The sequence below is a fragment of the Phyllostomus hastatus genome, unplaced genomic scaffold (assembly GCF_019186645.2).
Source record: "Phyllostomus hastatus isolate PE091 unplaced genomic scaffold, TTU_PhHast_1.1 phas_scaffold_114, whole genome shotgun sequence".
NCBI lineage: Eukaryota > Metazoa > Chordata > Mammalia > Chiroptera > Phyllostomidae > Phyllostomus > Phyllostomus hastatus.
The window spans coordinates 3,481,775-3,508,889 of record NW_025334006.1 but is presented as its reverse complement, the minus strand read 5'-3'; the positions used below and the strand labels follow the sequence as shown (position 1 = coordinate 3,508,889).

At 43.0% G+C, this 27,115-nt stretch overlaps 1 protein-coding gene across 2 annotated transcripts in view; it reads right to left on the bottom strand.

Annotated features, from left to right (window-relative positions):
• The window catches only part of DGKI (diacylglycerol kinase iota), a 403,697-nt gene that overhangs the window by 62,248 nt on the left and 314,334 nt on the right, over positions 1–27,115 (bottom strand). For both annotated transcript variants that reach the window (XM_045855648.1, XM_045855646.1), the window contains 5 exons: positions 26,699–26,743; positions 13,945–14,014; positions 11,738–11,778; positions 10,733–10,860; positions 7,934–8,056 (listed from right to left, as the gene is read on the bottom strand). In XM_045855648.1, the coding sequence (XP_045711604.1) occupies positions 7,934–8,056; positions 10,733–10,860; positions 11,738–11,778; positions 13,945–14,014; positions 26,699–26,743 (407 nt within the window). The remainder of the gene's footprint in view (positions 1–7,933; positions 8,057–10,732; positions 10,861–11,737; positions 11,779–13,944; positions 14,015–26,698; positions 26,744–27,115) is intronic.

The following is a 27,115-nucleotide window of genomic DNA, read 5'->3' as shown; positions in this document are numbered from 1 at the left end:
GGAAATGTGGAGGAAGCAGAGAATTCTATTTCCTCTTGTTTCCAGAACACGTCTTCTGGTAAAAGATGTTACATCCTGTGAACTTCACATTCATTTTAGCTGGTGCCGAGTGGTGCTATATAAGCAAGTAAGTGTGTGGTTTGATTTCTACACCACCACAGGGCGTGTTTGACCATGTTTTCAAATGCCTGTTAATGCAAAGTAGGCTACTCCACAATGTTAAAAACAGATTTTGCTCACAACGTGATATAAAGATTTTTGGAAAGTAACACATCATGTGGAACCCTATCTTCACAAAAGTTTCCTACTACTAAGAGCTTTTATTTTTATGTTTAGTTTTCATTGGATAGGGCTGAACACAACCGGAGCTGCATGAGGTCGCTGCTTCACACCTCACACACCTACGTGCACCTGAGCGCGTCTCACACTGCCGTACTCTTCCAAGTAAGGCCATGAAATCGTCTACGGGTTTAATGGTGACCTAAGTGCCAGCCAACTGCGCTGTTACAGCCCTGTGAAGACATTGACTTTGATGTCACCATCATGTTCTGATTGCTTTTTATATTTCAGTGGCCTTTAAAAAAAAAGACAAAGCAAAACCAAGTGCATAATGACAAATAGCTTTTTTATTTAGACAAAAAGCTTTTATGTTTTTATTAAAGTGTGCAAAAAATATTATATCTTCCCGGCACATAACTACGCCCTTCATCACCGGGCAGTTCGGCCAGTTGAATGAACTGTACATTGTGAAGCCAACAGTAGCTGATGGTGTTATTGATAGTATCGTATACTGTACTAAATGTGAATTTGTACCCCATCGTTTAAAAAGTCATTGTGTTCTACTGCCTATGTTAGATTGCTCTGAGGTGCATACATTTATTTTTAAACCTATATTAGTTTTCCAAAGCCAATGCAATCTTAAGGAGGATGAACAAAGCTGATGGCATTGCTTCCTGATTTCGAACTACATTACGAAGCTATAGCAACTAAATTCAATAATTTTTAAAGCTATAGTAATTAAAACAATGTTGAATTGGAATAAGCATGTAATATATAAATGGGTCATAAGAGACAGCCCAGAAATAAATCTATGCATATACGGTCAATTCACTTATGACAAAGGACCCAAGAATATACAACGGGGAAAGACAGTCTCTCTAATAAATGGTGCTGGGAAAAGTGGACAGCCACATTCAAAAGAATGAATCTAGGCCACTATCTCACAATGCACACAAAAATGAACTCAGAATGGATTCAAGACTTGAACGTAAGACCTGAAACCATAAAACTACCAGAAGAAATGATAGCCCGTAAACTCCCTGACATAGGTCTGGACAATGATTTTTCGAATCTGATACCAAAAGCAAAAGCAAAAATAAAAAAGTGAGACTACATCAAACCAAAAAGCTTCTTCACGGCAAAGGGAACCATCAATAAGATGGAAAGGTAACCTACAGAGTGGGAGAAGATATTGCAGTTCATATATCTGGTAAGAGGCTAGTATCCAAAATACACAAAGAACTCATATAACTCATTAAAAAAAGAAAAATGGGCAGATTTGAATAAACATTTTCCCAAAGAGAACATATAGGTTGCCAACAAGCACATGAAAAGATGCTCCACATCATTAATTATCAGGGAAATGCAAACCACAAAACCGCAAAATCACAAAAACCACAATGAGATAACATCACACCCATTAGAATGGCTGTTATGAAAACAAGAAATTGCAAGGGTTGTTCAGAATGGGGAGCAAAGGGAACCCTTCTACACTGTTTGCAAAATGGAAATTGGTGCAGCCACTCTGGAAAACAGTATGGAGGTTCCCCCCCCAAAATTAAAAATAGAACTACCATGTGACCCAGCAATCCAACTTCTGGGTATTTATTTATCTAAAGGAACCAAAAGCACTAATTCAAAAAACATCTGTATCCCTATGCTCACTGCAGGGTTATTTCCAATAACCAAGATACGGAACAGCCTAAGGGTCCATAGATGGATGTTCAGATAAAGAACCTGTGGCTAGGAAAGTTACTTAGTCACAAAAAATTAAATCTCGCCATTTGTGACAGCATGGATGGACTTCAAGGGCATTATGCTAAGTAAGTCAGAGAAAAAAGACAGAGAAAGACAAATACCATATGACCTCTCTCACAGGTGGACTCTGATACGGAGGGGTGGGCAAGGGTAGGCAAGAACTCGGTGCCAAAGTGTGCCTGAGTACGGCGAGCAGGCCACGGGAACGTGCAGATAGCGAAGGCCGGCAACGTGAGGACTGGACACTGGACCTGGGTGCACTGTGCCATCGTTCTCTCGAGTCAATAAAGCTATTGTAATAATCATAACACGCGTGTCTTTTTCCATAGGAATGATTGTGAGCCTACTTCTGTCAAGCCCTGAATGTAAAAAAAACAAGCTCATAGATACAGAGAACAAGTGGGTGGTTGCCAGAGGTGGGGGCAAGGCATGGGAGAAGTGGGTCAATTGTTTTATCGGGTTTTTTTTTTAGTTTAAATGAACTGAATAAAACCCACAACAAAAGCCCCGATGTAATATTTTAAAAGTGACACCACTCCTTGACATCACTGCTTAACGATCATACCCGAAGAAATGTTTCCAAGAAATACAATACAACTTAAGAAAGTGAAAATCTGGAGAAAATAGTATCGGTTTCCTCTTGCTTCCAGAACACTCTGTGCACACACCCACACTGCATGGCACTTATCAGAAGCAGCCAGAATAAATGTGGTTTAGGCAAAGGGCCTTGAAGAGCCTTTTGGAAAGTAAGCTCTTCAAGGACAACAATAATTTATTCAGTTCTGTATCTTCAGTACTGCTCCTGCCTAGAATATGTATTTGCTTAATAAATGAATGGTTGAATAAATGGCTCAACCTGTTTCTTAGAATCTCAATGAGATGATGAGTCAGAGCAGACACATTATAGTTCAATTTCGGATAATATTATCTCTGGTTAGAGACAGACACGGCCTGCCTATCATAAAAATCCCATTAGCCATGCTTAGCCGATCAGGTAACAGATACCTGCCTAGACACAGACTCTGGGTTGAACATCTGCCTTTGGATGGTTTCCTCCCAGGGTCTTAGCCCGGTGGCAAGGTGTTCTGTTTTTACTCATCTCGCCTTGACCTTAGCCCTTTCAGGCTTTGGACCTGGAGATACTAAGAAAATGTACACCTCCTTCAGTCAGTTTTGAGGGTTTTCCATAAACCACAACATATGAGAACTGGAGTCCTGACTGGTGTGGCTCAGTGGGTTGGGCATTGCTCCTCAGATCATAGGGTTGCTGGTTCGATTCCTGGGCAGAGCATGTGCCTGGGTTGTGAACCAGGTTCGCTGTTGCGGGGGGGGGGGGGGATGTGAGAGGCAACTGATCAATGTTTCTCTCCCTCTCTTTCTTCCTCCCTTCCTCTCTTTCTAAATACAAATAAATAATTTTTAAAAAAGAACTAGAAAAGATTATTCTTATTTAGAAATTAAAAAATACTTCCTAGTTCCCTTACCTGCTTTCTCTTAACACATCTGACTCACAGTTAAGCCTGTCCTTTTTTCGAAAATAACTTGGAAGGAATACATAGAGATTTCAGTGAGTTCCTTTTTAAAAAGTAATCTCATAGATCCTGAAGTTGAAAAAAAGCTTTCCTTCGGACTCAAATCGATTCTCTCTGTGAAAATTTTAGTTAGTTCCTCCTCCCTTATTAATCTTCTGCCAAAATGAAATATATTCTTCGAATTAATTGTGGTGGTACAATTAATGGTAAGAGCAAACATCTTTCCAGAGTCATGTTATTTTAAGTAGAACTTTCTTAGACACTGAAAATATTTTTTGAACTTAAAGACAAATTGATTATGGTCACGACAGTTGCAATGTGCATTAACCACCTCTCACCAATTTATTTCAAAACTGATTCTTAAAGATGGGTTTTACTGTGTTCCTCAGTTTTGCAGACTCAGTATGTGTTGTAAATCCTGCATTGGAATTATAGTCTCTCCTAGAAGAGACGCATAATACGCGTAAGTGGTATTTCTATATTATATATAGGCGTAGATGTTTTTTCCTCAAACATTATGATGTTTCCATATGGAATTGCAATATAAATGCAACTGGTGCCAGCAATGACCAGAGACCTAATTCGCTCCGTTTGTTTATTCTGTCTCACTCTCCCTGAAGTAGGAGGAAGGTTGATGGATCTGAAAAACTGGAGTTTAAAACTATGAGAACACCCCGAGGAACCCCGAAGGGATAGGGTCAGCCCGAGTCTGGAGGGGAAAGGGTGCCTTGCGCGGACGCAGACCGGCTGCCACGGAGGGGAGTGGATTGGGGAGCGCACTCTCAGTTCCCCACATCTATTTTTTAACACGTTTTCTCGTAACTTTGTCTCTCTTATTTACCTTTGTAACGAATCAGTTTTTCAAGTTCATTCTTGGTCATCTATGTTTTTGTTGTTGTTGTTGTTTTATTCTCCCTGCTATGGATTTCTGCCTTTATCTTTATTATTTATCTCTTCTGTCTTTTTTCTCTACTCTGAGATTCTTTTTCCTGGCTTATCACATGGAATGTTTTATTTGTATGCCACCAATTTTTCTCTTGATAAATGGAGTAAGAGCCATAAATCATTCTGTAAATTCCATTTTAGTGGTTTCTTGCTAATTAATGTGGTAAATTAAAGATTTCTCTTTTGTTGTTGTTTTTTTATATATATAGAGGGTTATTTAGCATTGTGAGTAGGAACATCCTACTCACTTGTTTTAACACACAATTCACCTTCTCCTAGCTCCGCGTTGGCTGGGACTTTTAAGCTGAAAACTACAGATGTCGGTCGTACCTAGAATACTGCACTAATTCCTCAGGCCCTTTTCACATGCTGATTCCCAAATATTCCCAGTGGGAAGGTAAATTTTGCAATACTGCGTCAAGCTGAAATTTCACATACACCTCGCAACACAGAAGGATATGTATAGCAGGATGTTTGCTGCATTCTTATATAAAATACTAGAAATCAACATCAAAATGGATAACTAAGTTATGCCATGTTTATAATGTAACATTCTATATCAGATAAACTGGTTTAAAGTTTCATATCAGTATGAATAAATTTTAGAAATACGATGTTAAATGAAATGACAAGTTCTAAAAGTGTATGCATTATAAGATACAGGTGATGGAAAGCAAAAAGATAAAACAAAACAAAAAATCCCATAAAACAACACACATTTTATACTGCCCTGTGTAGTTTATGAATTGAAAGGAAGACCTAACATGAATAACATAAAGCCACAACTTGATAATCAGGACGGCTGGCACATGAGCACCTTGCATATAATTTTTGTGCATATTTAGATTGAAGCATTTTACTACATTTATAATACTTTTAAGTAATTTTATCATTATGTTTGCTTCAATCTCTTTTTTAAGAGCAAAAATAACTGCTTTAAAATGAGTTCTCAACCATATTTACTTTTGGTTTCATCTTCAGTCATATATACCTATTGCACATACGTCGTCTCCCTATATTTTTCACTTAGCAAATGCCCGAGAGAAAAATAGGAACCAAAGTGAAGGTGTCTGGGGCCCCGGGGCTCCGGGCGCCCGGCCTTGCTCGGGCCCTTCAGGAAGATCGTGTGGCACAGGGCAGCCAGGGTGGGGCTGCACGTCAGGGCGACCTCATTCGAGCCACCCACCGCTCTCGCCCCTGTTATCCTGGGGGGCCCAAGATGGATATGTTAATTCTCGTGAGTCTCAGTTTCTTTGGCTGCTAAGCGATGGTGAAATATAAATGCTGTTGAAAGAAGTAAAGATTATTTCACCACGGTGCAAAGCAAGTAGGGTTAGGGGTCTATCAATACTCATTGTTGACATTAAATCATAGATGATTATATATTTATATATGTAACTGTATTATTCCATAACTGCAATTATACCTATTTATATCTGAGGTGATCTCTGAAGGAAAAGAGATGTTCTTCCTAAGGAATTAATAAACACAAGAAAAGTTTTTTAAAAGAATTCCTAGACAAACTGGGGTAGGGAATAGTATTTACATTTTTAAAAAAGTAATTTTGGAGAAGACAAACCATTCCATGCACATGTATGCTGCGAGTCAAGGGTTCAGACACACGCGGTGGGGACTGCTAGTCTCTGCCCCACCCTGTCCGGATGTCCTGCTGGGGAGACTCCAAGGCTGGGGCTGAATGTCTGCACGTTCCTTTGTCTTCCGAGTGGCTGGTCAGAAAAAATGTCTAAACAGGTTCAGCTGCTCTACTGTATTTAAGAGCTAAGGTACTATAATGGCCAGGAAAACCAATAGCCGCCAATTGAAGATCAATAAAATACTGAGAAATCCCTGAAAAGATAATAGAACCCAAATAAAAAATAAGAGTTGATGTTTATATAGTGTTTGAAAAACTTAGCTTACTTACCACTTACATAAAGTGGTACATTTACTTGTGATTCATGGAAAGAATGTTTATTCTTTTAGAAACTATAACTTCACATATCATGATATATACATTAATTCGTATACGTAGGAAAATTAGGGCATGGGAAACTAGGCTGACATCACACTCTATGTTTTTTATATAGCCAGTGTATAAGAATAACTAAAACACTCATCGGGTTTGTCTAGGCTTAATTTTTATTTCTGCAGCTAATTAAAACTCCAATTTTCAAACAAATCTACCCACAACTAGATGGCCACTTTTAAAAACCCTTAAAGGGTATCTGACTCATCCAGGTTCACAAGCCTCAGTTCTGTATAAAAAAGAAATAGAAAAACACCCTGAATTGTAAGCAAACAAAATACCATCAGAAACTAACAACATGGTTTAATTACAGAGGAAAATCCATAGTCATTCACTTTTTCCTTTCCACTCTTCCCCCAACAAAACAGGAAACAAAAGGTAGTACAGAAAAGCAATTAAAATGCACTCTAAGTACAATGAAACTTTAGCTTTAGATTTCTCATTTTTCTCTCCTTTGCCATATGGAAATTGCTTCCTCTCTCCCTATTAAAACCATGCATTGCCTTGTGTCTTCAATTAACCCTAGGCTCCTAAGGAATCTTAGTACTCTTATTTCATAAAAATAGTAAGATTTCATGGTTACTGGGCCATTATCCCTCTTCGATGAGGACCTTGGATCAGACTGGAAACCAGCCTAATTCCATGAATTGCAATGAACTTGCACAACCTCAGAAACAGGGTGATGGGCCTGAAGTCAAACATCAGGTGTGACCGAGTGTGGCCGTGACCACAGACCGCACCCCGCACCTGCTCCGGCAAGGAGGACTAATAGGAGGGGGGGACCCGCTGGACACAAACGTACCCATTCTGTTGCGACCTCCAACGTTCACCCCACTTCTGACCCTGATCAGACCTCAGAAGAAAGCACACCTACTGCTCGGATCCGTGAACACATGCTGACTCTACCACGTGAACGGCACTCCGCTTCAGCCACCAAAGCCTGCTGGTGGCCTCCCACAGAGCACACACCCGCAGGCTCAGGACTGGACACAGAGAAAACAGCTGTGACAGCACGTTCACACGAATGACAACTACACGTCACTTCCAAAGTACTCACGGTCACTCGCATGCACGTCTTCACGATGTGGTCAGCACAGAAAGGCCTGGCTTCCGGTGAACCAAACACTGCTGGGGGTGTGAACATGTTTACAGATCCCCATGAAAGGTCTCCGTGCGGCTCATGGGCCAGAGAAATGGAAAGCGAAGCTCCATGGGGAGCTTGGGCGGAGAAACGTGAGCCAAGTGAATAAAATGTCAAACCACAGGGTGAGACGGCCACGAGACAGCATGCACACCACTGAAAAGAGAAGCTTTCCCGCTGGTGAAGACCCCACGCGATGCTCTCCCAGGAATCACAGTGGCACACAGAAGAAGAGAGAGAGAGAACTCTTACTGGAGCCCACGGGAGTGGCTGAGATCTTTCATATCCGCGTCCTCATAATACGGAGTGATCATGCCCACTCCACTATCACTCAGCATGCGTTTCCGTAGCGCAGGGTTCCACCAGTCTGACATTCTGGGAGAGAGAAGGACACCAGACTTGTAAGCAAAGTCAGCCACGGGACGCACTCCGTGATTTCTGAAGACGATTCTTGTCCCCAGATGTGATTCCTCTTTGGTGAGTATTTATTCACTATGTACTTCACATTTATTATTGCATTTAATTTGCTCAACCATCATGAACTATTTGTATGATTCTGCCCTCTTTACAGATGGGAATGCACACGAATTTCAAGACGAAGTCATGTGAAATGTCAACAGAAAAGAAGTAATGGAGCCTGACGCAGGAATGGGGTTGGAAGATGACAAAGCCCGTCCGCAGTCACTGCTGCACTGTTCCCGGCGTTGTCCAGTGTGGGCCACTGCTGAGAAATAAGGAAGGACTGACTCAAGCACCTGTAGAGTCTCAGGCTACTTTATTTGTGGAGCCAGAGTTAGCAGAGGTCTAACCCAGGACACAGCCATTTCTTTTGGCCAGGACTTGACGGGGTGAGCTTGGGTTTCCTCTTATCCGATCAAGGACGGATCAGATCAGAGGGCTGTGAATCACGCCTCTGCTCAGATCGGGTGGGGCGGGAGGCCATCTAGACTCTAGTTAGTACCTACTGCCTCTGAGGTAGGACTCGGCGTCTCACTTGTTTTCCCCACGACTAACAGGCTTGATTTATGATACATGGACCATGAAGGTAGCCTTCTCTGTTGCCTTCTGAACACCCAGAGTTACGTTAGGCCAGCCTTTGAACCTGCTGGCTTTCCCTTGCTGCCAAAACAGCTCCGAAATCACTAGCTCTGGCTTCTAAACACAGCCCTGTTCCATCCCCCAACTCCTGTCCTTGCTTAATGCCGCACAGACTCCGTTTATATCACAGGCATCAGCGGGCCCTGGCAGAGTGGGCGCTCTCTCACGTAGCAGCAAGGGTCAAGCAGACTGGAGAAGAGGGTTAAATAGGCACAAGGGTTACTCAAGTGGGTAGCTTTGTTTATGCCGAATAGATAGATACATGTGCACGCTTCGAGTATGCTATTTGAGTGCACGTGTGTGCTTTCCAGGAAAACCCTTATTTCAACTATTTTGCCTCCCTATGCCAGCCAACGGCTGAAGTTCATTAGACTTCAGAGGGCCGAGATTTTGGTCTGTTTTGATTCTGGTACTCTTGTTCCCTAAAGGCTTACTCTAGCACCTGAAACATAAAAAGCTCTAAATAAATACTTTTGAATTCTTGAAATAACCTAGAAACGCCAATACCACTCCAGTCATTCAATGTAAAGGTTAAATTCACGGGCCCAGGCATCAGAAAACCTGGAACTACGTCTCAGCTTTTCCCATTTATTTTTTGTGCAATCCTGGGCAAGTTACAAGGCTTCGAGGCACCAATTTTCTTATCTACGGGTTTAGGACAATACTAGTAGAAAATTAGCAGGGTCATTGTGAAACCATGCTACAGATGATTTTAATAACAGAGTATTGAATGAGTATCTATCAAGTGCCAGGAACTACTCTAAATGCTTCAGGTGCATCAATTCATTTGGTCTGCGAGCAATTCTATGCGTGGCTACTATTATTCTCATTTTACAGATGAGGACACCAGCACAGACCATGTAAGATGATTCAGTCACTATGGAGTGGTGGTAGGGATACAGCAAAGGCATTCAGCACAGTATGTGGCTCATCATAAGTGTTGGCAGTGATAGTTGTTATTACACAATCTATATGCCTTAGGCTGCCTGCATATAGCAAAAAAGGAGGAGGAGGAGAAGGAGGAGGAAGAGGAGAAAAATAATTGTCAAATCACCCATGTCAATTTTTATTTGGCTAATACAGGCGTTGAAGATATACACGCACACATGCAAACACTAGCGCTTTCTAGTCTGGCAGACAGTGTGGGCGTGGTGGGTAACGTGGGCTCAGACGCGACACAAAGCTGGACGGGAGAGAGCATTTCTACACAGCCATTCCCAGGGCAGACTGATGATGAAACCCGCCCTCCAACAGGGAAGGAACACAACCAGCACACCTGTGCAGTAGCCCCGACTTGTCCGCCGTTTTGCTTTCTTTGGTTTCAGTTACCTGTGGTCAACCTTCGTTTGAAAACATTAAGTGGGGATTTCCCAAAATAAACAGCTCATAAGTTTTAAATTTCCTGCCATTCTGAGTAGCCTGATGAAATTGTATGCCGTCCCCCTCTGTCCACCCAGGATGTGAATCACCCCTCTGTCCAGGGTCTCCACGCTGTGTTCCCTATCTGCCCATCAGTCACTTGGTGGCTGCCCGTCTCAGTTATGAGACTGGTTACCACAGAGGGGGGGAGGGAGGGAGGGAGGAAGAGAGAAAGAGAACATTCACATAACTTTTATCATGGTATGTTGTTGTAACTGTTTTGTTTTATCATTAGGTATTGCTTTTGATCTTTTATTGTGCCTAGTTTATAAATTAAACTTTATCATAAGTATGTCTATATAGGAAAAATCATAGTATGTAGGGTTTGACAGCATCCACAGTTTCAGAAACCTCCTGAGTGTGTGTGGGGTGAGGGGGAGTGTTAAATCATATCCCCCACGGATAAGGAGGGCACTACTGTATTTTCAAATAGTTTGATGTCATTAGAAAGGTCAGTCCCGAAGCCAAACAGGACACAGACGGCACCCCGTGGCCGGTCTCACCGCCGCACTGCCAACGGAGACGCGCACTCACCCTGAAGCTTGCTCCACCACCAGATCGGGCATTCCTGGCGGTGTCCCCGCCTGCTGCGACAACACCATATCTGGGTCCAGAATAAAAACCTCATCCTGGGAAATCTCCATCACAAAGTGCAAATGTTCCTAAGGAAGAGAAAGCGGTCTGTCAGATGACTGACAGGACGTTCACATCCGCCACCTGCAGCCTAACAGCACAGCATCTTGGTCTTGGAGAATAATGAAATTCTGTGACATATCAAACGACCACCGTGAGTTCTCGGAGGCCTGACCAGGGGACGCCCCTCCCTGAAGCAACATCATAGCAAGAGGCTGGGGAAGGAGAGACGTGAATCCCACTTGGGCTCCTAGTCGGCCGGGATCTCGTTGGGTATAACCAGGTCTTGCGTCTTCTTCCCTAAAACTATCAAAGAAGTGACACCCACATGGAACTGTGTGACAGCCCAGCATGAGTGGACAATGACCTGGACTTCCACCCCCAGGGCCTGGCCAAGGCCAAACGACACAGTTAACAACTGGTTTCATCACTGGATCCCACACTGCACTTTGGTTTTTCAGGGGAATTTGGACAGTGAGGACACGTGTTACCATTAGGCATAAGCATTTCATTTTCTTATTACCGAACTCTGGGAGGTGGCGAGTTGAAACTAAGTAGCCTAGATATATACTTGAGGTCTCAAACTGTAAAAGGCATACAGTTTGACTAGGACGTGGTTTTTAAAAGTAGCAGTGTGAATAAAAATTTGAAGTGTGGCCTAGTGATAGTATTTACCAGTCTAGTTATCTTTTGTTTTCAATTAAAAGGTCAAGTTGTATCATCTTCAGCCCACAAATTGTAAATCACAACAAGGCAAATAAAAAGGTATAGCTTAGTTGAAGAATACCATTCTAAAATGTATAAATGTTTCTGTTTTCTGTGGGAAAAACTTGTAAGATTAGCTACCAATAAAGCATAGTTACTAGGGAATTTTTTACTTTCACAAGCAGGCACAAGAAAACTTACCTGAGATCTGTCTATTCGATAAAAGCGATCAGCAGAAGTTGCTAGGGAAAAAAGAAGTATATGGCATTCAGAGTGTTCTGCGACCTGGCACTCCCTCTGTAACCTTCTGTCCTGCCACGTCCATCGGGAACCTTCCATTCCAGCCTTGCGGGTCACCGCAGCCCCTAAATCGACTAAGAAATCCTGAGTGCTTCCACACCTCTGCTGCCAATATCTCACTGCCTAGAAAGCCCTGCCTCCCCATCGCATCTGCTAACCTGAACCTTACCTGCCCTTTAAGGACCAACTGAAACGTTCCCTCCTCTGTGAGCCCTCCCTCAGTCCCGTGCCCCTGCCCCGGAAGCAACTCACTGCTTCCACCTCTCTGCACTTTGTTCACGCTCCCTTCACAGGTAACTGCTGGCCTCGGGCATCTGCCTCTTCAGAGGCCTGTGTTTCCCTTATTCTTTCATCTCCAGATATTAGGACCTCAAACAGAGCTGCAACTCCATGCGTATTTCTTAAGTAAATAAAGCTAGACAAATACAAAACCAAAAAACTGTAGGTAGCCAGACTTCCCAAGGAAGTGATTCTCATTTTGGAAAAGATCTTGAAGAGGCAGAGCCAGGAACCACATCTGGTATCAAAGGAATCATTTCATCTTAAAAGTCAGTCCCTAAGCTCTGTCTGGAGAAAGTCAAAATAGCAATAAATGAACAAATTATATGTGTGTGTGTGTGTGTGTGTGTGTGTGTGTATAATATAATCATTTGTAAAAGAGACTGGGCTGTAGCGCTGGCTTGCAAGAAAAACATCTTACAAACTTGGGTTTCTAGAATTTATTCTCTTTATTCTTCATATTCAAAAAATTGTGTTTCTCCTTGCATAAATCTATCTACCAGAGTCCAAATACCATAAATAGATCTTCCACATAGTACTAACTAAAGGGAAAAACTCCAAGTGCAAATAATCATTCAAAAATCATAAATGTTTAATGAGTAGCTTTTCTCCAAAGGAAAGGAGCTAAGAAACCAGAGTTGTGGCTCCGCCCCCTTACAGCAACGGGAGGGAAAAAAACGTGCCTGAGAAGGCATTGCTCTTTGTTCTTTTTAACCACGGTTACAATCGCCTTGTAAAGGTTTCTAATAAAACTATTTGTAGAGTAAAACTAACATGTGCATTAAGATCATTACCCACCCTTGTAATTTTATCAAAGACCATATATAGAAGGCATTGGTATGTAGAACAATTCATATACATTTTCATAATTTTCCTAAATACAAGCCACTCCCCTGTGGATACAGGAAAAATGTGATTTTGTCCCTCATCACCAGGGATCAAACAGCTGGAGGAACAGCAGTGTGATTTACCTTCAGAGGGAGTTGACAGGCCTTTAATGAAAACCTATGTCATGATTCATGCAGGTTAGATTTCAGGTAGATGCTCACGCTCATCTTCATAATAGTGCTCATACATCACACACCCTGTCACGCTCTCACCCACATCCCCATCCTCTCGGGTGCATACACAGTGAAACAAAGAGAGCTCTATGATGAAAACCATGCAGACAAGAGACCTACTGGGTGGTAGGTGCGCTGGGGAGCGTATAAGCAGGGATGGACTTCAGTGTAGGTAACTGGACAGAAAAGTAAAGTTGAGCAGCATCTAGGGTGTGAGAGATGCTGGCAATGCAAAATGGACTCATTAACTAGTAAGAAAATAATGGACCTATTGTGCATTCAATGTCATGCTCAGCAGGGCAGATATGAATGCAACTGAAATTGTCTACGCTTTGATAAATATGTATCACACTGAAATGATGGTTTAATGAAGATAATATGAAAGTTCCCAAACATGCAAGTAACATACATGGTGGTACCCATCCCATGGTTAGTGAACTATTTGCTGGCCTCAGGGAGGCACTCAACATGTTTTAGGGGGTGAGGGGATGGGGGAGGAAGCAACGAAGGGCAATGTCAGCCTGAGCAACCCGATGCTGAGACGATGAGCCAGAGGAGTTGACCACTTGCGTCCAGGGAAATGACTTCTGACCAGTGTGCTGCAACAGCAGCACGTCCACATCACTGAGATGCAAGTACCAACCCCGTGGAGCCACGTGCAGGGTTTCTGAAGAGTCTTTTGGGAAACTCCAGTCCACGCCACCAGTGGCTGCCTCGCCCTGCTGCTTCCCCGCCCCCCACCCCTCGCTGAAATACAGAATCACTCACCGTCTAGAAAGCACCAGCGTGGGGAGAGTCTCTGAGCTGAGAGTGCCCTGGGGAAGGAGGTTTCTTGGTCCTGGAAAGAGACACACACAGCCTGTGGCTCCGTCTGGAGAAGCCGAGGGGCCTCCCTCACTCTACATCCTGCTGGGCCGCCCATTTCTAGGAGCGAGCATCCCTTCCTAAGCAAAGTTTTGGTGAGAGACCAAATCATATTTTTTCTCTCCTAGAAACAGAAACAAGGGCTCTGCTTCGAAATGAACCCTTGCACATGGAACTTTTAAAAATGACGCCCACATAACATGTCTAGGAGGTTTTCAATTACCCTGTTAGAATGGGCAGAGCATTGACTTCCCTTGAAGAGCTTCTTTCTTTCCCTTTCTGATGCTGAAGAATTAGTGGCAGCTGGCTGTCACTTACGTTTGGGTTCTCCACATCAGTATGAGCCCTTCCCCTGCCCAAAGAAATCCCCGGAGATAGACACCAGCAATCTTTGTTTAACAAGGTGAGTCTAATGTAGGCTAAAGTTTGAGAACCACAGGCCAAAAATTACCAGAACAGCAGGGATACATGTTATTATTAAAAAGTCGGGGTATATGGTTTTTTAATGAATGGCTTCTGTAAATTAAGTGATTTTAAAAAGAAGAAATTTGGTATTGGGGAAGATTGGTACCAAAATTTATATTTATAGATGTAGAATCGATATGACTATGGATACAGAGGTAAATATATATTCCTCTTTTGAAGCTGACTTTGCCATCCTGTTGGTTAAGCTACATGAAATTTTGACGTGCGCTCAGCACCTATTTACATGAGAATTATGTTGAACATTTTTAAAATTATATTTTGACACATGTGCTACCTTGTTTTTCAGAAATGTAAGGTTCCTACTATACTTTTACAGAACATAGATCTACCAACACATCTCAGTTTGGTGTGAAACACAATGATACATTGAGAAATTTGGAAGATATTCGAAATATTTAGTGGCAACTATGAAAGCTAATAAATAAATGTATTAAATAGACATGGCCATTTTCTCTAGAAGTAAAAGAACTTAAGCACCAAAGATACTTTCTCAATTTTGATGTCAAATATGCTACAAAGGCCACTGTGAAAAAAAATCCAAATTTTCCTAGGTTAAAATCAACTCGGAAAGAATACACAAATACTTGATTTATCATTTTGAAAACCTAAATGTTAATAATGTAGTGCTAGAATATTCAAATGAGGAAATCCTGGATACTACTTAGTATAGTTTAATAAAACACAGATGGGTATGTTGCTTCAGCCACATGAATGCTTACCCTCAGGCCGGTAAAACAACACTGACATAATTATACACCTTTGTATGTGAGGACATCTAGGTCTGGAGAATTTTATGTGTGTGCCTGACTTCTATTTGTTTATTTTGCCCATTTTCTGTTCAATTATTTATTCTCACTTTGATCCACAAAGCACTTGACATCTATCAACTTCCTTCCAGAGGTTCTGGTCAAAGAGAACTTCATCGGTCTGCTCTGTGAACACACCAGTTGCCCCCGAGCCCTCTAAACCACTTCAAACAGATCTGGAAATAGGCCAACCACCCTTGAACTCCCTGATACTTTGTGCTAAATTTGGAGTGTCTACATGTACGTGTGTTTTCCTGGGTAGAGGAACTACTGTTTTCTATAGATTAACAAAAGGTTAAAAAGCTACTAATTCAAATAATCACACACTTAGGTCAGAGACAATTCAATAAAAATAAGATTCTAATCAGTAAGATGCCTTAACAATACTCAGATACACACGACTAGGAATTACTATTTCAAAGTTACTGGTGATCATAGTTTCAAACAACAGGAGCTCTCTGAGCTTTGTAGCAATTCTATTGGTAGGGGGCTAAATTCGGACCCACGGATACACAGAAGGATGCAACAAACTTTGTGCTTATTTCTATCCGTGGTCCCTCCCAAATGTTTCCCAGCCCTTTAAATGACGTGCTGTTAAGTTTTCCTAATGCTTATTTACTTAACAAAAACAGACAAGAGGATGACCTATTTACACGGAGTACTGGATTGCCTTAAGAATCGAAGTTAAACAATATTTTATTAATGAAAGTCACAGGAATTTCACAAACAAGTTTTTTATTGAAAAATAGTTGGACACTTTCCCGGTCCCCTGAAGATGAAACTGCAATCTTAGAAAATGGGTGGAGAAGCCCTAACTTCTCTGAACTGGCTCCCCTGACCTGGGCCTGTATCTTCTCCTACCTTTCTGGAAGACTGCAACCCTGGCATAAACATCAACCAAAAACTCTTAAGGGGACAGTTACTAACATAATGAGGTCCTATGTTAAGAGTCATTTGAATTTCCAAGAAAAAATGTACTATCTACCCAATCTCGCGAATATTTATAATGCAGTGCAATTAAATTAGCTACTTACAAAATTTTTACATGTTAAAAAGATACATAAAAGTGGTGGATCCTTGATACAACCTTCCCTTGGATCTAGTGTGGTCCACACCTACATACGCAGATGGGAGGGTCTCACCTGCTTTAGGACCCTGACATTGGAGATTTTCCAGAAATCGGTGTTAAATTGATGCTTCACTGTAGGAGACTGACAAACGATGAACCATACCCACACAATACACCAACACACTGAAACAAAAAAACCCGGCTAGAAGCAGGACCAGATGCTGGGACACCATCTACAAGATCTGAGGGAGAAGAGCAGACCAGACACCCAAAATCTGGTGGTGCCGAGGTTCTTGTGTTTCACCTGAGTGGAAAAACTGTGCAAAAAGTACGTCTGGAAAATGTAACAATTTTATAGAACGAGATCAGAAGACTAAGAACGGAGATGACAAAAATGGTCCTGTCCACGAAGTAGTATTTAAATGTCACAGGAAAGACAGGTGGATAAACGGGAATTAAAAACAATGCAGTGGATTGTAGGTGACCCAGCCTCAGGTGACTAGCAAGCCAGAGGCATGGAACTCTGAAGGCCAAGTACACCAGCTCTGAGCACCTGCCGATGGGGCGATTTTAGGCACGTTCCTCCCCTCCTCTGTGCCTTGGATGCTTCATTTGGAAAATGGCAACTGTAGTACCTACTGCAAAGGGTCCTTTTGAGGAGCAAAGAAAATGGCACGTGAAATGCTTAACCCATTGGCTAGTCCATGTTGACACGCAGACATAGTTATGCTGGACAAGTGACACTGGGGCAGCTGGGACAACATTACTTTACCTAAAGTAACGCTGACCTTGAACCACATGAGGAGCCCACAGGACATCAGCCACACTTCAGACCGGATGGTTCAGATGGGGCTATACAACACAGTGCATCTGTTATCAGAGTCTGGGTCTCAGGGGAAAGCAATGGGACAGATTCATACAAGTGGACATGAAAAAGAAGGACGTCAAACAGAGGCTGAGATCACGCCGCTGTCGGTTTGGTGTTTGCAGGGTTTGTCTGCATCAGAAATTCCATGCCCCTTGTCACAGTACTAGAAGCTACACAATTGTCTTAAAGACAGGCATTGTGTTCAAGGCTGAACGTCTTCTATCGCCAACAGCAGTGTTTTTCAGGACGGGTTATCGTGCTGACCTCTCCTCTTTCAATAACATTCCCCCTTCAACTGCAACCACAGTCACTAGATATTTGCTTCGTTTCACCGACATCGTTATCTTTTTGTTTGCTAATTTAGTTGCCAGTGGCCCCAAAACTATCCAGCGTTTTTATTCCAGGGACACAATGATGACCGGTCTCTTCAGTATGTATTTATTAAAGGTAACGGAGTGCCAGGTGTGTGTTCTGTGAGGCATGAAGAAGAACAGCGCATCGGCCCTGTCTGCAGAGGGGCATGACGCTCTGCAAGCTGTCTGCGTGCTCCCGAGTTCCCTTCTTGCTTCCGTTCCCGGAGTTGCTGTATGTCTGATTTACCAGACTTCTACTTCTTTTCCCTTGGGATGGTTATTGTGATTTTAACTTATCTCCTGTCTGTGGTCAAAGGTCACCGATTTCAAGGAAAGGATTTTGAGTCGGCTGCCCAGAGGATTGGAGTCTGGTAATGAATGGGAAAGAGCGGAAGACAGTAGCTGCTGGGAAAGCTAAGGGAAGGCGCAACTCACATTTAAGGAAGTCCTTCTGTTTCAAGTCCTTCCCTTTTAGTTTGGGGCTAACAGCCCTGGGTGGGGGCAGACGTTTTCAAATAGTCCTGACACCGAGGTAGAGCTAAGATGCGCCAAGAGCTACACTCCTAAATCAGACAATCCACTCACACAGAGGCCAATTGTCACGACGTCACTCAGAGCTGCTGATTCCTGCTTCTCCTTCAAGGCCTCCACCTACAGCTTCTGCCCTGACTCACTTCCATTGTCTGGCATTAAAGGGTAATCTCGACAGGCTGTCAACTGCTCAGTGAATAACGTTTTGGGGACTGGTAATCATTCTTTCCTTTTCCTGCACTTACAGTATGCCACCCCCTTTTTTAATTCTGGTAATTTTCTATAAACATTGCTCTTTTGAATTCCTTGATGGTTCTATATTTAATAAACTTTAGACTTACCAATCTTTTTCTGTTAATTCAGCTACGGAATATGTTCATATTTGGGAAATGCCCCCCAGTGGAATGCATATAAAAGAAATTACTAGAATTCGCTTGGTTTTCAGGCTACCTGGCTACTGCTGGAGTTCCTTTAGAAATATTAGGTTAGAGTCTCTTTTTGTAGGCTGATTTTAGCCCATATTCCTAGGCTTATTTTTAAGCCATATGCATTCTGCCATTAAGAAGGAATACAATCTAGCCCCTACATAGTACCTATCCTGCCCTCTATCCCACTATTTCTCCCGAACCTCTTTTCCAGCACTAAAAGCAAGCCCCGAATGACAAAGCAGTGTTGAGAATTCAAGTAGACTCCCAGAAGTATCCACGTATTAGGTGGTGGAGTTGGAGTTCAAGTGCAGAGCTCTTACTGCACAGCCCAGGAGCTTATGCACCAGGTGTTATGGCTTCTAGAGGAATTAGAATTATTTGGGGTTTTGAAGAATCGGGGGGGGTGGCATTTGTATAAGTTTAAGAAAAGTGTTTTGACTCAGCTCAAGCAAAAATGTAAAGAAAACAAAAGCTGGGATAAACTTAATGGCTACGATGACCTCCTGTCCACCCCGGTTCAAGGGTTTTCCCACAGTGTCAGCTTTTGTGAACAGTCAAACGACGCTTCCGTGTTTCCCATCAGACAGCTCACTGCCCGCTGACTCGGAAGTCTTCCTCCCTCAGGCTCCGCAGGCATGTGCCCGCGCACTTTCCCTCCCATGTCGCTGCTGAAGGATCTCACAGAAACATGAGCATCCGTGAGAACAATAGTGGATCATAATCCAGAGGCAAGGACCTAACATTCACGTCAAGAAAATTCTGACTACAGAGTCTAGGTGACTTTGCTGTGTGTGTATCACGTGACTGTAGTTCTGACCTTCACACCAGAACGGCCAGTATGAGTGGGCTGTTTGGTGTGCGAGGTGGTTATCACTTCTGTTACAGCTTTACTTTCAAATCTGCACCGTGATGCTTATTGCAATACTCTTTACAAAAGCAACGTCTAAGAGCAGAAACTGCAGAGAACCTGAATTCCCACCCACAGAGGTAGGGATAAATATACACCATGGAACAGAGCAGCAGTTTTTAAAAACTGGGTTAGAGCTTCATTTATCAGCAAGACAGATGTCCACAGTATTTTATTGTTAAAAATAAATTGTGGTATGATGTGTTTTGCTAGTGCGCAAAGAATATAATATACTTTTAAAAACAAACAAAATGTAATATACGTATCCAGATATGTCTGCATGTGCCACTGGGCACAGATGTGGGAAAGGTACAGAAGGGGGCACGGCAGGAAGGTGCTACATCAGTGCCTGCTTTGGGTGGGGAGTTCAAAGCCAAGCAGAAGGCTAGAATTGTGTACAATCAGAAAACTGAGATAACCCAAGATGATAAAACCTGGCAGACCACATGACATAAGCAATTAATTAGAGTCAAGAAAAATGCCTTAAGGAGCTTCATATCGAAGGCAAATGCATCTTTGGGTGGACTAACAATGGAGCAGTAATTCAGTTCACAGTAGCTTAAAGCCACGCCCATGAACTTCTTTCTGATGTTCTTAATGCATGATGACCACAGAGGTGCCTGGGTTCTTATATACTCAAGACACCTGTGATTCCTACGTCTTGCCTGTCTACACCCCTTTCTCTCCTACTCACATGAGAGAATCAGAATGCGGGTGAGTGAGAGTGATGTCTGTACAGAGGTAGCACTGAGCTTGCTGCAACTCTGTCTGTGGGCGACACACCGCCCATCAGGTGGACAGATGCTGGGTCCGCACAGAGGGCTTGACACAGTGCTACAGTGGGTGGCCCTGGCATTAAGAAGTCCAGGGTTCAGGGGCAGCAGAAGGGTGACCAGCAGTGTAGTGTGGACCAAGAATCAGCCTCGAACAGGAAAGGGGAAGTGATAAAAAAAAAAACAAAGCCCCTCCCAAGAGGGCAAAGTTTGGCTCCAGGGGCCGGGCTTAGCTTCCTGGACCCTCTTAACAGCAGGCATGGCAGTATCTACGTCACTGAGTAAGAGTGGCTGGAAGTATGTTCGCTTTGTGACTGCTGAACATTGAAGGAAATGTACAGGCCTCATTTCTGAGAGAGCCCCCAAAAACAAGCTTAGAAAGAGGCACCTTTCAGAAGCATCTGACTGCAGACACTTAAGAAATGCCATTGTGTGGACGTCATTCCATTTCAGGAGGTACTCCGGTAATTACGCAAGTTGCACCCCTACCACATCGGTGGCTTTCGGAGCTAATTTAGGGCTTCCAGTCTCCTCAGCCCTCTCAAATTACATAATCAAATCAATGACTCATCATCAGAGAGGGAAGGCACTCGACTTGCTCATTTTCTGATTTGTTATTTTTCTGCACATAAATGGTGATTGAGATGAAAGCAAGCACCATTGCCCTAGAATGTAGGCAAATGATAAAACCTTGGAAATACCGTACTCCTTTCTGTTGCAAATGTATCAATCCTTTAAAATTGCATGCTTGTTAAGTGGGTAATATTAAGAAATACCACTTGTTTCAAAAGTCCCTGATACGTGAATTTTCTCTTTTGAAATATGTTAATAGAAAATCCACTGCTCATGCTAAAAATATAGCCCTAGGCACAAAGGCAACCCTGGTTCATATATATATTTATATATATTTAAGCCAAATGGCATGAATGATATGTAATTGATAAGGAAATTATCTGAGCCACTACTTGGCATGCACATGCTAAATTTGCCCTTAATTTAGACTCAATTGCTCAGAGCGGAGGCACACACAATTTAATGAAGACACAGCAGCCCCATTACACACTCTAGGAGGTTATCCAATTAAGCAATATTCACCTAGCATTGACCTATACCTTCGCTGTGAATGAAATATTCATTTTCTTTCATACAATGCAGGAAAGATGTAAGCAAAGACAGAAAAGAAGTCCCTTTTGGTTGGGAATCCCTGCTTCATTTAATGATGTCTGGTCAACAATGACTTCACCCTCCAATTTCTCTCTTGTTACCTATCCAAATTCTTCTTCTGCCCTGACATCTCCCATGCCCAATCCGCCTCTTTATTCAAGTTTTCTCTAGTTTCGTCACCAGGCTGTGCACCAATGTCTCTTCATCCTCGGTGAAGGGACCCATCAGGGATGGTTAGAGATAACCGTTTACGGGACTGTAATCCTCATCCATAGACTTGCTATTGTCACGGTCTTTCAAAACTCTTCACCACCCACAAGCCCTGCAGCAGAGTACAGAAAAGGGATGCCCGCTTCAAAAGCCAGCTTTGAAAGATGAATGGTTACAGTGTGGGAGGAGACGGAAATGAGAGACGTCCTAACATTTTCAAGAGCCCCTTTTCATGTGTGAGAGGAAGTCCTCCATGAATGACAATGGCTGTGTGTGTGTGTGAGTGTGTGTGAGTGTGTGTGTGTGTGTGTGTGTGAGTGTGTGTGTGTTAGCAGAAGCACTGCCTTCACTAGCAAACAGACCCGGCCCCAGGCAAGACTTATTTTAATTCCATCTTCAATCCATCTCTGACAGCTTTGATCGAGCCCAAAGGAACATTCCACATAATTCCCAGCTAAATCCTGTTCTTCTCTAAGACAAAATAAATTAATTCCCAGAATGACTCCCTTAACCTGTTTCGACCCATCCATTGAAAGACTCTTCTAAGACCCAGAAAACAAATGAAGGAGCAACAAATTTCAAAGAATGGAGAGAGACGAACGAGTAAGGGCAGTCAGTGCAAACAGAAGATGAATAAGTCAAATGTTTGTGGGCAAATACTGTTTGCCTAGGACTAGACAGAACTCTGGTGAACTACAGCACAAACCTGTCCCCCAGAGGAAGCTCAGGTAGGAGTGTAGAAAACAAGAAATAAATAAAAAGGGGGTCAAAGGACAAGCAAATGGATATAGACTCAGATCTGACCAAGAGTTTTTTTCTTATGGAAGAAGACGACATTGCTAAAGGATGAAAATTCTTTTCAAAAATGTTCTATGTATTTTGAAATACTCCAACCATTCTGGTGTGAGCTTTACGTAAATGGATTCTTAAAGAAATCACCTGGATGGATCCCTTTTTGAACCTAGTATGAAATCCTATCATATTCATTGAAATCTCAAATTATTAGCTCGTAATATTCTGGGAAGCACACTTCTGCCTGCTGGCTCCCTCAGTTTTGGGTGGGGCCCTGTGCTGGGAAAGTGGGGGAATGCTGAGTGTCTACAAAAAACTCTCAAGTGTGGCTGGTTCCACTGCCCCTGCTTCTCTGCGTAGTCTGCCTCCCCATATCTGCAGAGGCCTTTTTCCTGCATTAATCTTTCTCTTCCTGCTCCTCTCTCCTTTGCCTTTGCGCATCCAGCACTGACATCTGCCTGCGGTCCCCAGCCAGGGCCTGTGGGCTGTCAGAATGACTCGGGGCCTCTTAAGTTGCTTGCTATTGACATTTGGGGCTGGAGAATCCTTTGTTATAGGGGACCGTCCAGTGCATGGTAAGATGGTTAGCAGCATCCCTGGCCTCCACTCACAAGACTTCGGTAGCACCTCCTCCCCTCATGGTGATACACAGAACCGTCCAAATTGCTAAATCCCCCACATGAGGGGCAAAGTCTCCCCAGTTGAAAATTGCTAGAACTGCTGAATCTGCTTCACTCCTTGGTCACCTATGACTTGGTATTAACAAGAAATAGAATGAAGTCCAAAGAGGAAGCAGAGAAATTAGCTCCAAAAGCACCTTTATCGAATAGGCAGGCAGAATCCAATTTCTCTATAAATACTAGTTTATCTGCCAAGCTCAAAAACATCCTGAGCCTGTAAGCACAGTGCATTTTGCTTGTCTAAATTAGCGGTTACAGGTTACAGGAGATGCCATTAGAATGGAAGGGCTTTTGTATCTTGACCTCAGAGACGGTGTCGGCAGGCATTTTCGGCAGCCTATAAATACCCAGCACACGCTTGTATAACCCGTTATGCCTTGTTAGGTTAATCCAAGGTGTCATTTTTGAGCCTCAGTGCTTTGTTGGCAGTCCGCTCTGAATTTGGGACAGGACGCAACCACAGCAATGGAATGCTCAGAGGGCTAGGAGCTGCCACATGGCTCACTAATAAGGTGCCGTGGGCCCCCGTTCACCTTTCTGAATGCTGGTTTTCTCTTGATTTCTCTCTGGCCTTAGGAGATGTTCAGCTACATTCCCAACTGTGAGTTAGACAGGAATTTCTTAAGTTTTTAAAGTTACCAGCATTTCTTCATTCTATTACTGTTGGTTCTCCAAGCAAGCATATTCAGTGCCCTCTCATTTACAGGCAAGTTCACTGAACAGCACTCAGGGCATTTCGTGGTTCACGTTTCTGACAGGTTTCTCCTACGTCACCCCCTAACTCCCACCGAGGCAGACCAGAGATTCTGATGTTACGGGTTTCTGCATTAGGAAACAAAAGACTTAGTATTAAATGTCCTGCCAGTTGGTTTTGGCACTTTCTACATAAAACTAATAGCACCTCTAACCCATCTATTTTATATGCATCCTCAGAAAAACAGGGAAATCCATCTGCATCAGCTCTACCTCTCAACAGTATTTGACGTATTTCTTTACTTCTTCCTTCTTGGGAACACCTTTCCCTCTTGCCTTTCACGATACCACCTTCTTGATTGGCAGCTTCCTGCGGCCCACCAGTTGCCACGACTCTCCTTGACTGACTGTTCTCTTAGACTTGCGCTCTTCTTTATGAAACTGTGCCTGGGGGAATCTCCCCCTTCCTCAGAGTTCTGAGCACCATCCAGTTCCTAACAACTCTCCCATTTCTGTCTCTGGTCCTGAATGTGTCAATGAGCTTTGACACTCATACACCCAGCTTTCTATGTACGGGCCTAACGGGCATATCAAAACGAGTGCAGCTAAAACAGCGCTCTGCTCACCATCCCTCCAACTCCTTTCTCCTCCTGTCTCCCCGAGATCCCAGCCAGATGCTCTTGGTTATATCCCCCCAGCTCCTTACTCCCCTCAGTTCTCCTTTGCTCTGCTCAGAAAATCTCCTCACCGCCCTCCTCTTCCTCTGGCCACGTTAATTGAAATGCAGTCCCTCTTAGTCAAGCTTTTTCTGTAATGAGCAGATCCAAGGCTTCCCTAAATGTCTTTAACTGCAGCTTTCCCTTTATACCCAAGAGTCGTGCTTTTTGACTCTGCCAGGAGGGGTGTGAGGCGAGGCCTGACACTCATCATTGATCATGCCTTGGCGATGCTATGGGGTCAGTGCACAAAACCTTTGGAAGTGACATTGATGATGCGGCAGTCTTGACACCAGGGTTTGACCTGACTGTAAGTAAACAGAAGAGACTGCAACATTTTATACAGTCAGACAAATACCATTCATCCTTCTGCATGTCTATGGTCAAATAATGAATGCAACAGATACCCTCATCACATTATGGAGTCTCAGATATCCTCTGACCTCTGTGCATACATACAGACACGGCAGGAAGAAAGCATGGCATGAAAGAACCACAGACCCAAACTCTCCCACCAAAATGACATCAAAGAAGCCAGGATAATAAAGAGATGCATTCGTTTCACAAAACAAGTTAGAATAAATGTCTGAAATATGTTCGCTGATTAAATTGCAAAGGTTCAAGACATTCATGCATAAAAAATGCAGTCTTTAAAAAAAACACCAGACTTAAAATCTCAGAGCTACCACAGTGCCAGTTTTTACAAAGGGGAGATCAGCTCCAGCCTTTAAAAGCACTACAGTTTTAAAAACAAAATTACCCCTAGATGGTGACTCTGCGTAAGCGGGCAAATAATGGATGTGAGGAATCTTGTCCTCTATCTAAAAAAATAAAGTAGAAACTTGCCTTTTAATGGCTGGTTAAAAAAAACCAGTCTCAGAAATAGAGTTTACTTTCCCAATTAAAACCTACCCTGAGTGAATTCTCCTTCTCTCTATTGCAGCCGGATGGAAACAAAGACTCTGGAAGAGTGGGGTGCTTTAAGAAACAAACACACAAGTAAGAATGCCAGGGCCATTCCTGTCATCCGGTCTCAGGACAGTTAGGCTGCTGTGGCTGAGGGTACAAGGTATCTATTTTCAGGGGAAGGAAGCTTCCTAGCAGCTACAGGTATAGGGTAATAAAAATGGTTGTTTTTGTTGTTAAGACAAAAGGATGCTAAAATGAAAAGTTTCAGCAATAGCAAAACAGACACCAAAACCTACAGCGAGGTGCTAATCCAGGATTTACAAATTTACAAATGTGGACATCTTCACACCCCTCGTCCACCCACGTGGGGGTAGAAAAGGCTCTGGGAGAGGGTTTGTTGGAGGGAGTCATGGGCATGCTCGGACGCCTCCCAGCGGGCAAGGAGACTGCTGGGCTTCTCGGAGAGCTGAGCATGCGCCCTAGGAGTCTGGGGTGACGCTGGGCACTGGTATCTGAATTACGCCTGAGAAATCTAATGGGGAGGAGGATGGCAGGATAGGCCTGGGCAGCACCAAAGAGGTGGGAAAGGGAGGAATAAGCTGTACCACAAAAAACTACTGGAGCTAAGGATTTCTGAGCATCCCACTGTGGACTGGACATCGCTCACTAGCGAGAGGCAGGCTGGGTTGATTGAATCCTGCCCGAATGACCAAAATGGGCTCATCAGATTGCATTTCAGAATGCTGTGTGGTGGTTGCAGGAAGCAGAGAATTCACTTTCCTGGGGAGGTAGGGGAGAAACATACAGCCGTGGCTGCTAGTGGCAGTCACCTGGACCAGGGAAACATCTAGTCCAGAGGTTAAAACTACAGAAAAGGAGGACAGAGCAAAAAGACCAGCAGAAACATGGAGCAGGAAGCATGGCCACACGGTAAGGAGAGCCCACCCCTGATCTGAGCTCTTTGCTGAAGAGACTTGCCTTGTCAAGTTAGATTGGGTTGAGTTTTCTAGCATCGGGGACTAAAACCACTTCACTATAGACAGTCTTTTCTAGATGATCTGGGAGAAAATCCGCAGTCAAAATTTGTGCTAGACTAGGACTGTCCAAAACCAAAAATATGCAAAAGAATCAGAATGCCAACTTCACTAGGTTCTTAGAGTAAACTCTCTCTCTGGGGAAAATGTGGGCTCTAATCCAACTGAGACATTAATTGAAAGATGACCTTTTTTTTTGGCTGGAAGGTAAGAAACAGGGAGAGTCAGTTATGTGTTACCTGGTAATGAACTCTGTGGAAGCCAGAAGAAACTGACTGCAGGTCCTAATGAGAAAATGGAAAAAAGTTATATACATATATATATAGATTGCTACATCCACACCTTAAGACTAGTTTGAACAAACTCCATCCCCTGAACTCTCAATTTATTATTAAAGGCATCTGGAAAGTATCTAACTCACCCAAATTCATCAAGGTTAAACAAAGAAGACAATGCCAAGAATCACAACAGCTCACCAAGTTGAAATGAAAGAAGAAAGGCCATTTAGCTATTGAAACTTATAAATTTTAAATGGTGTTTAGAGGTGAATGATATATTATCATTTCAAGGATAGAGAAAACAAAAGTAAAAGATGGGCACTTTGTTCTAATAAATGGGGGTCACATTTAATTTGTACCTGATCTTTCGGCTTGTGA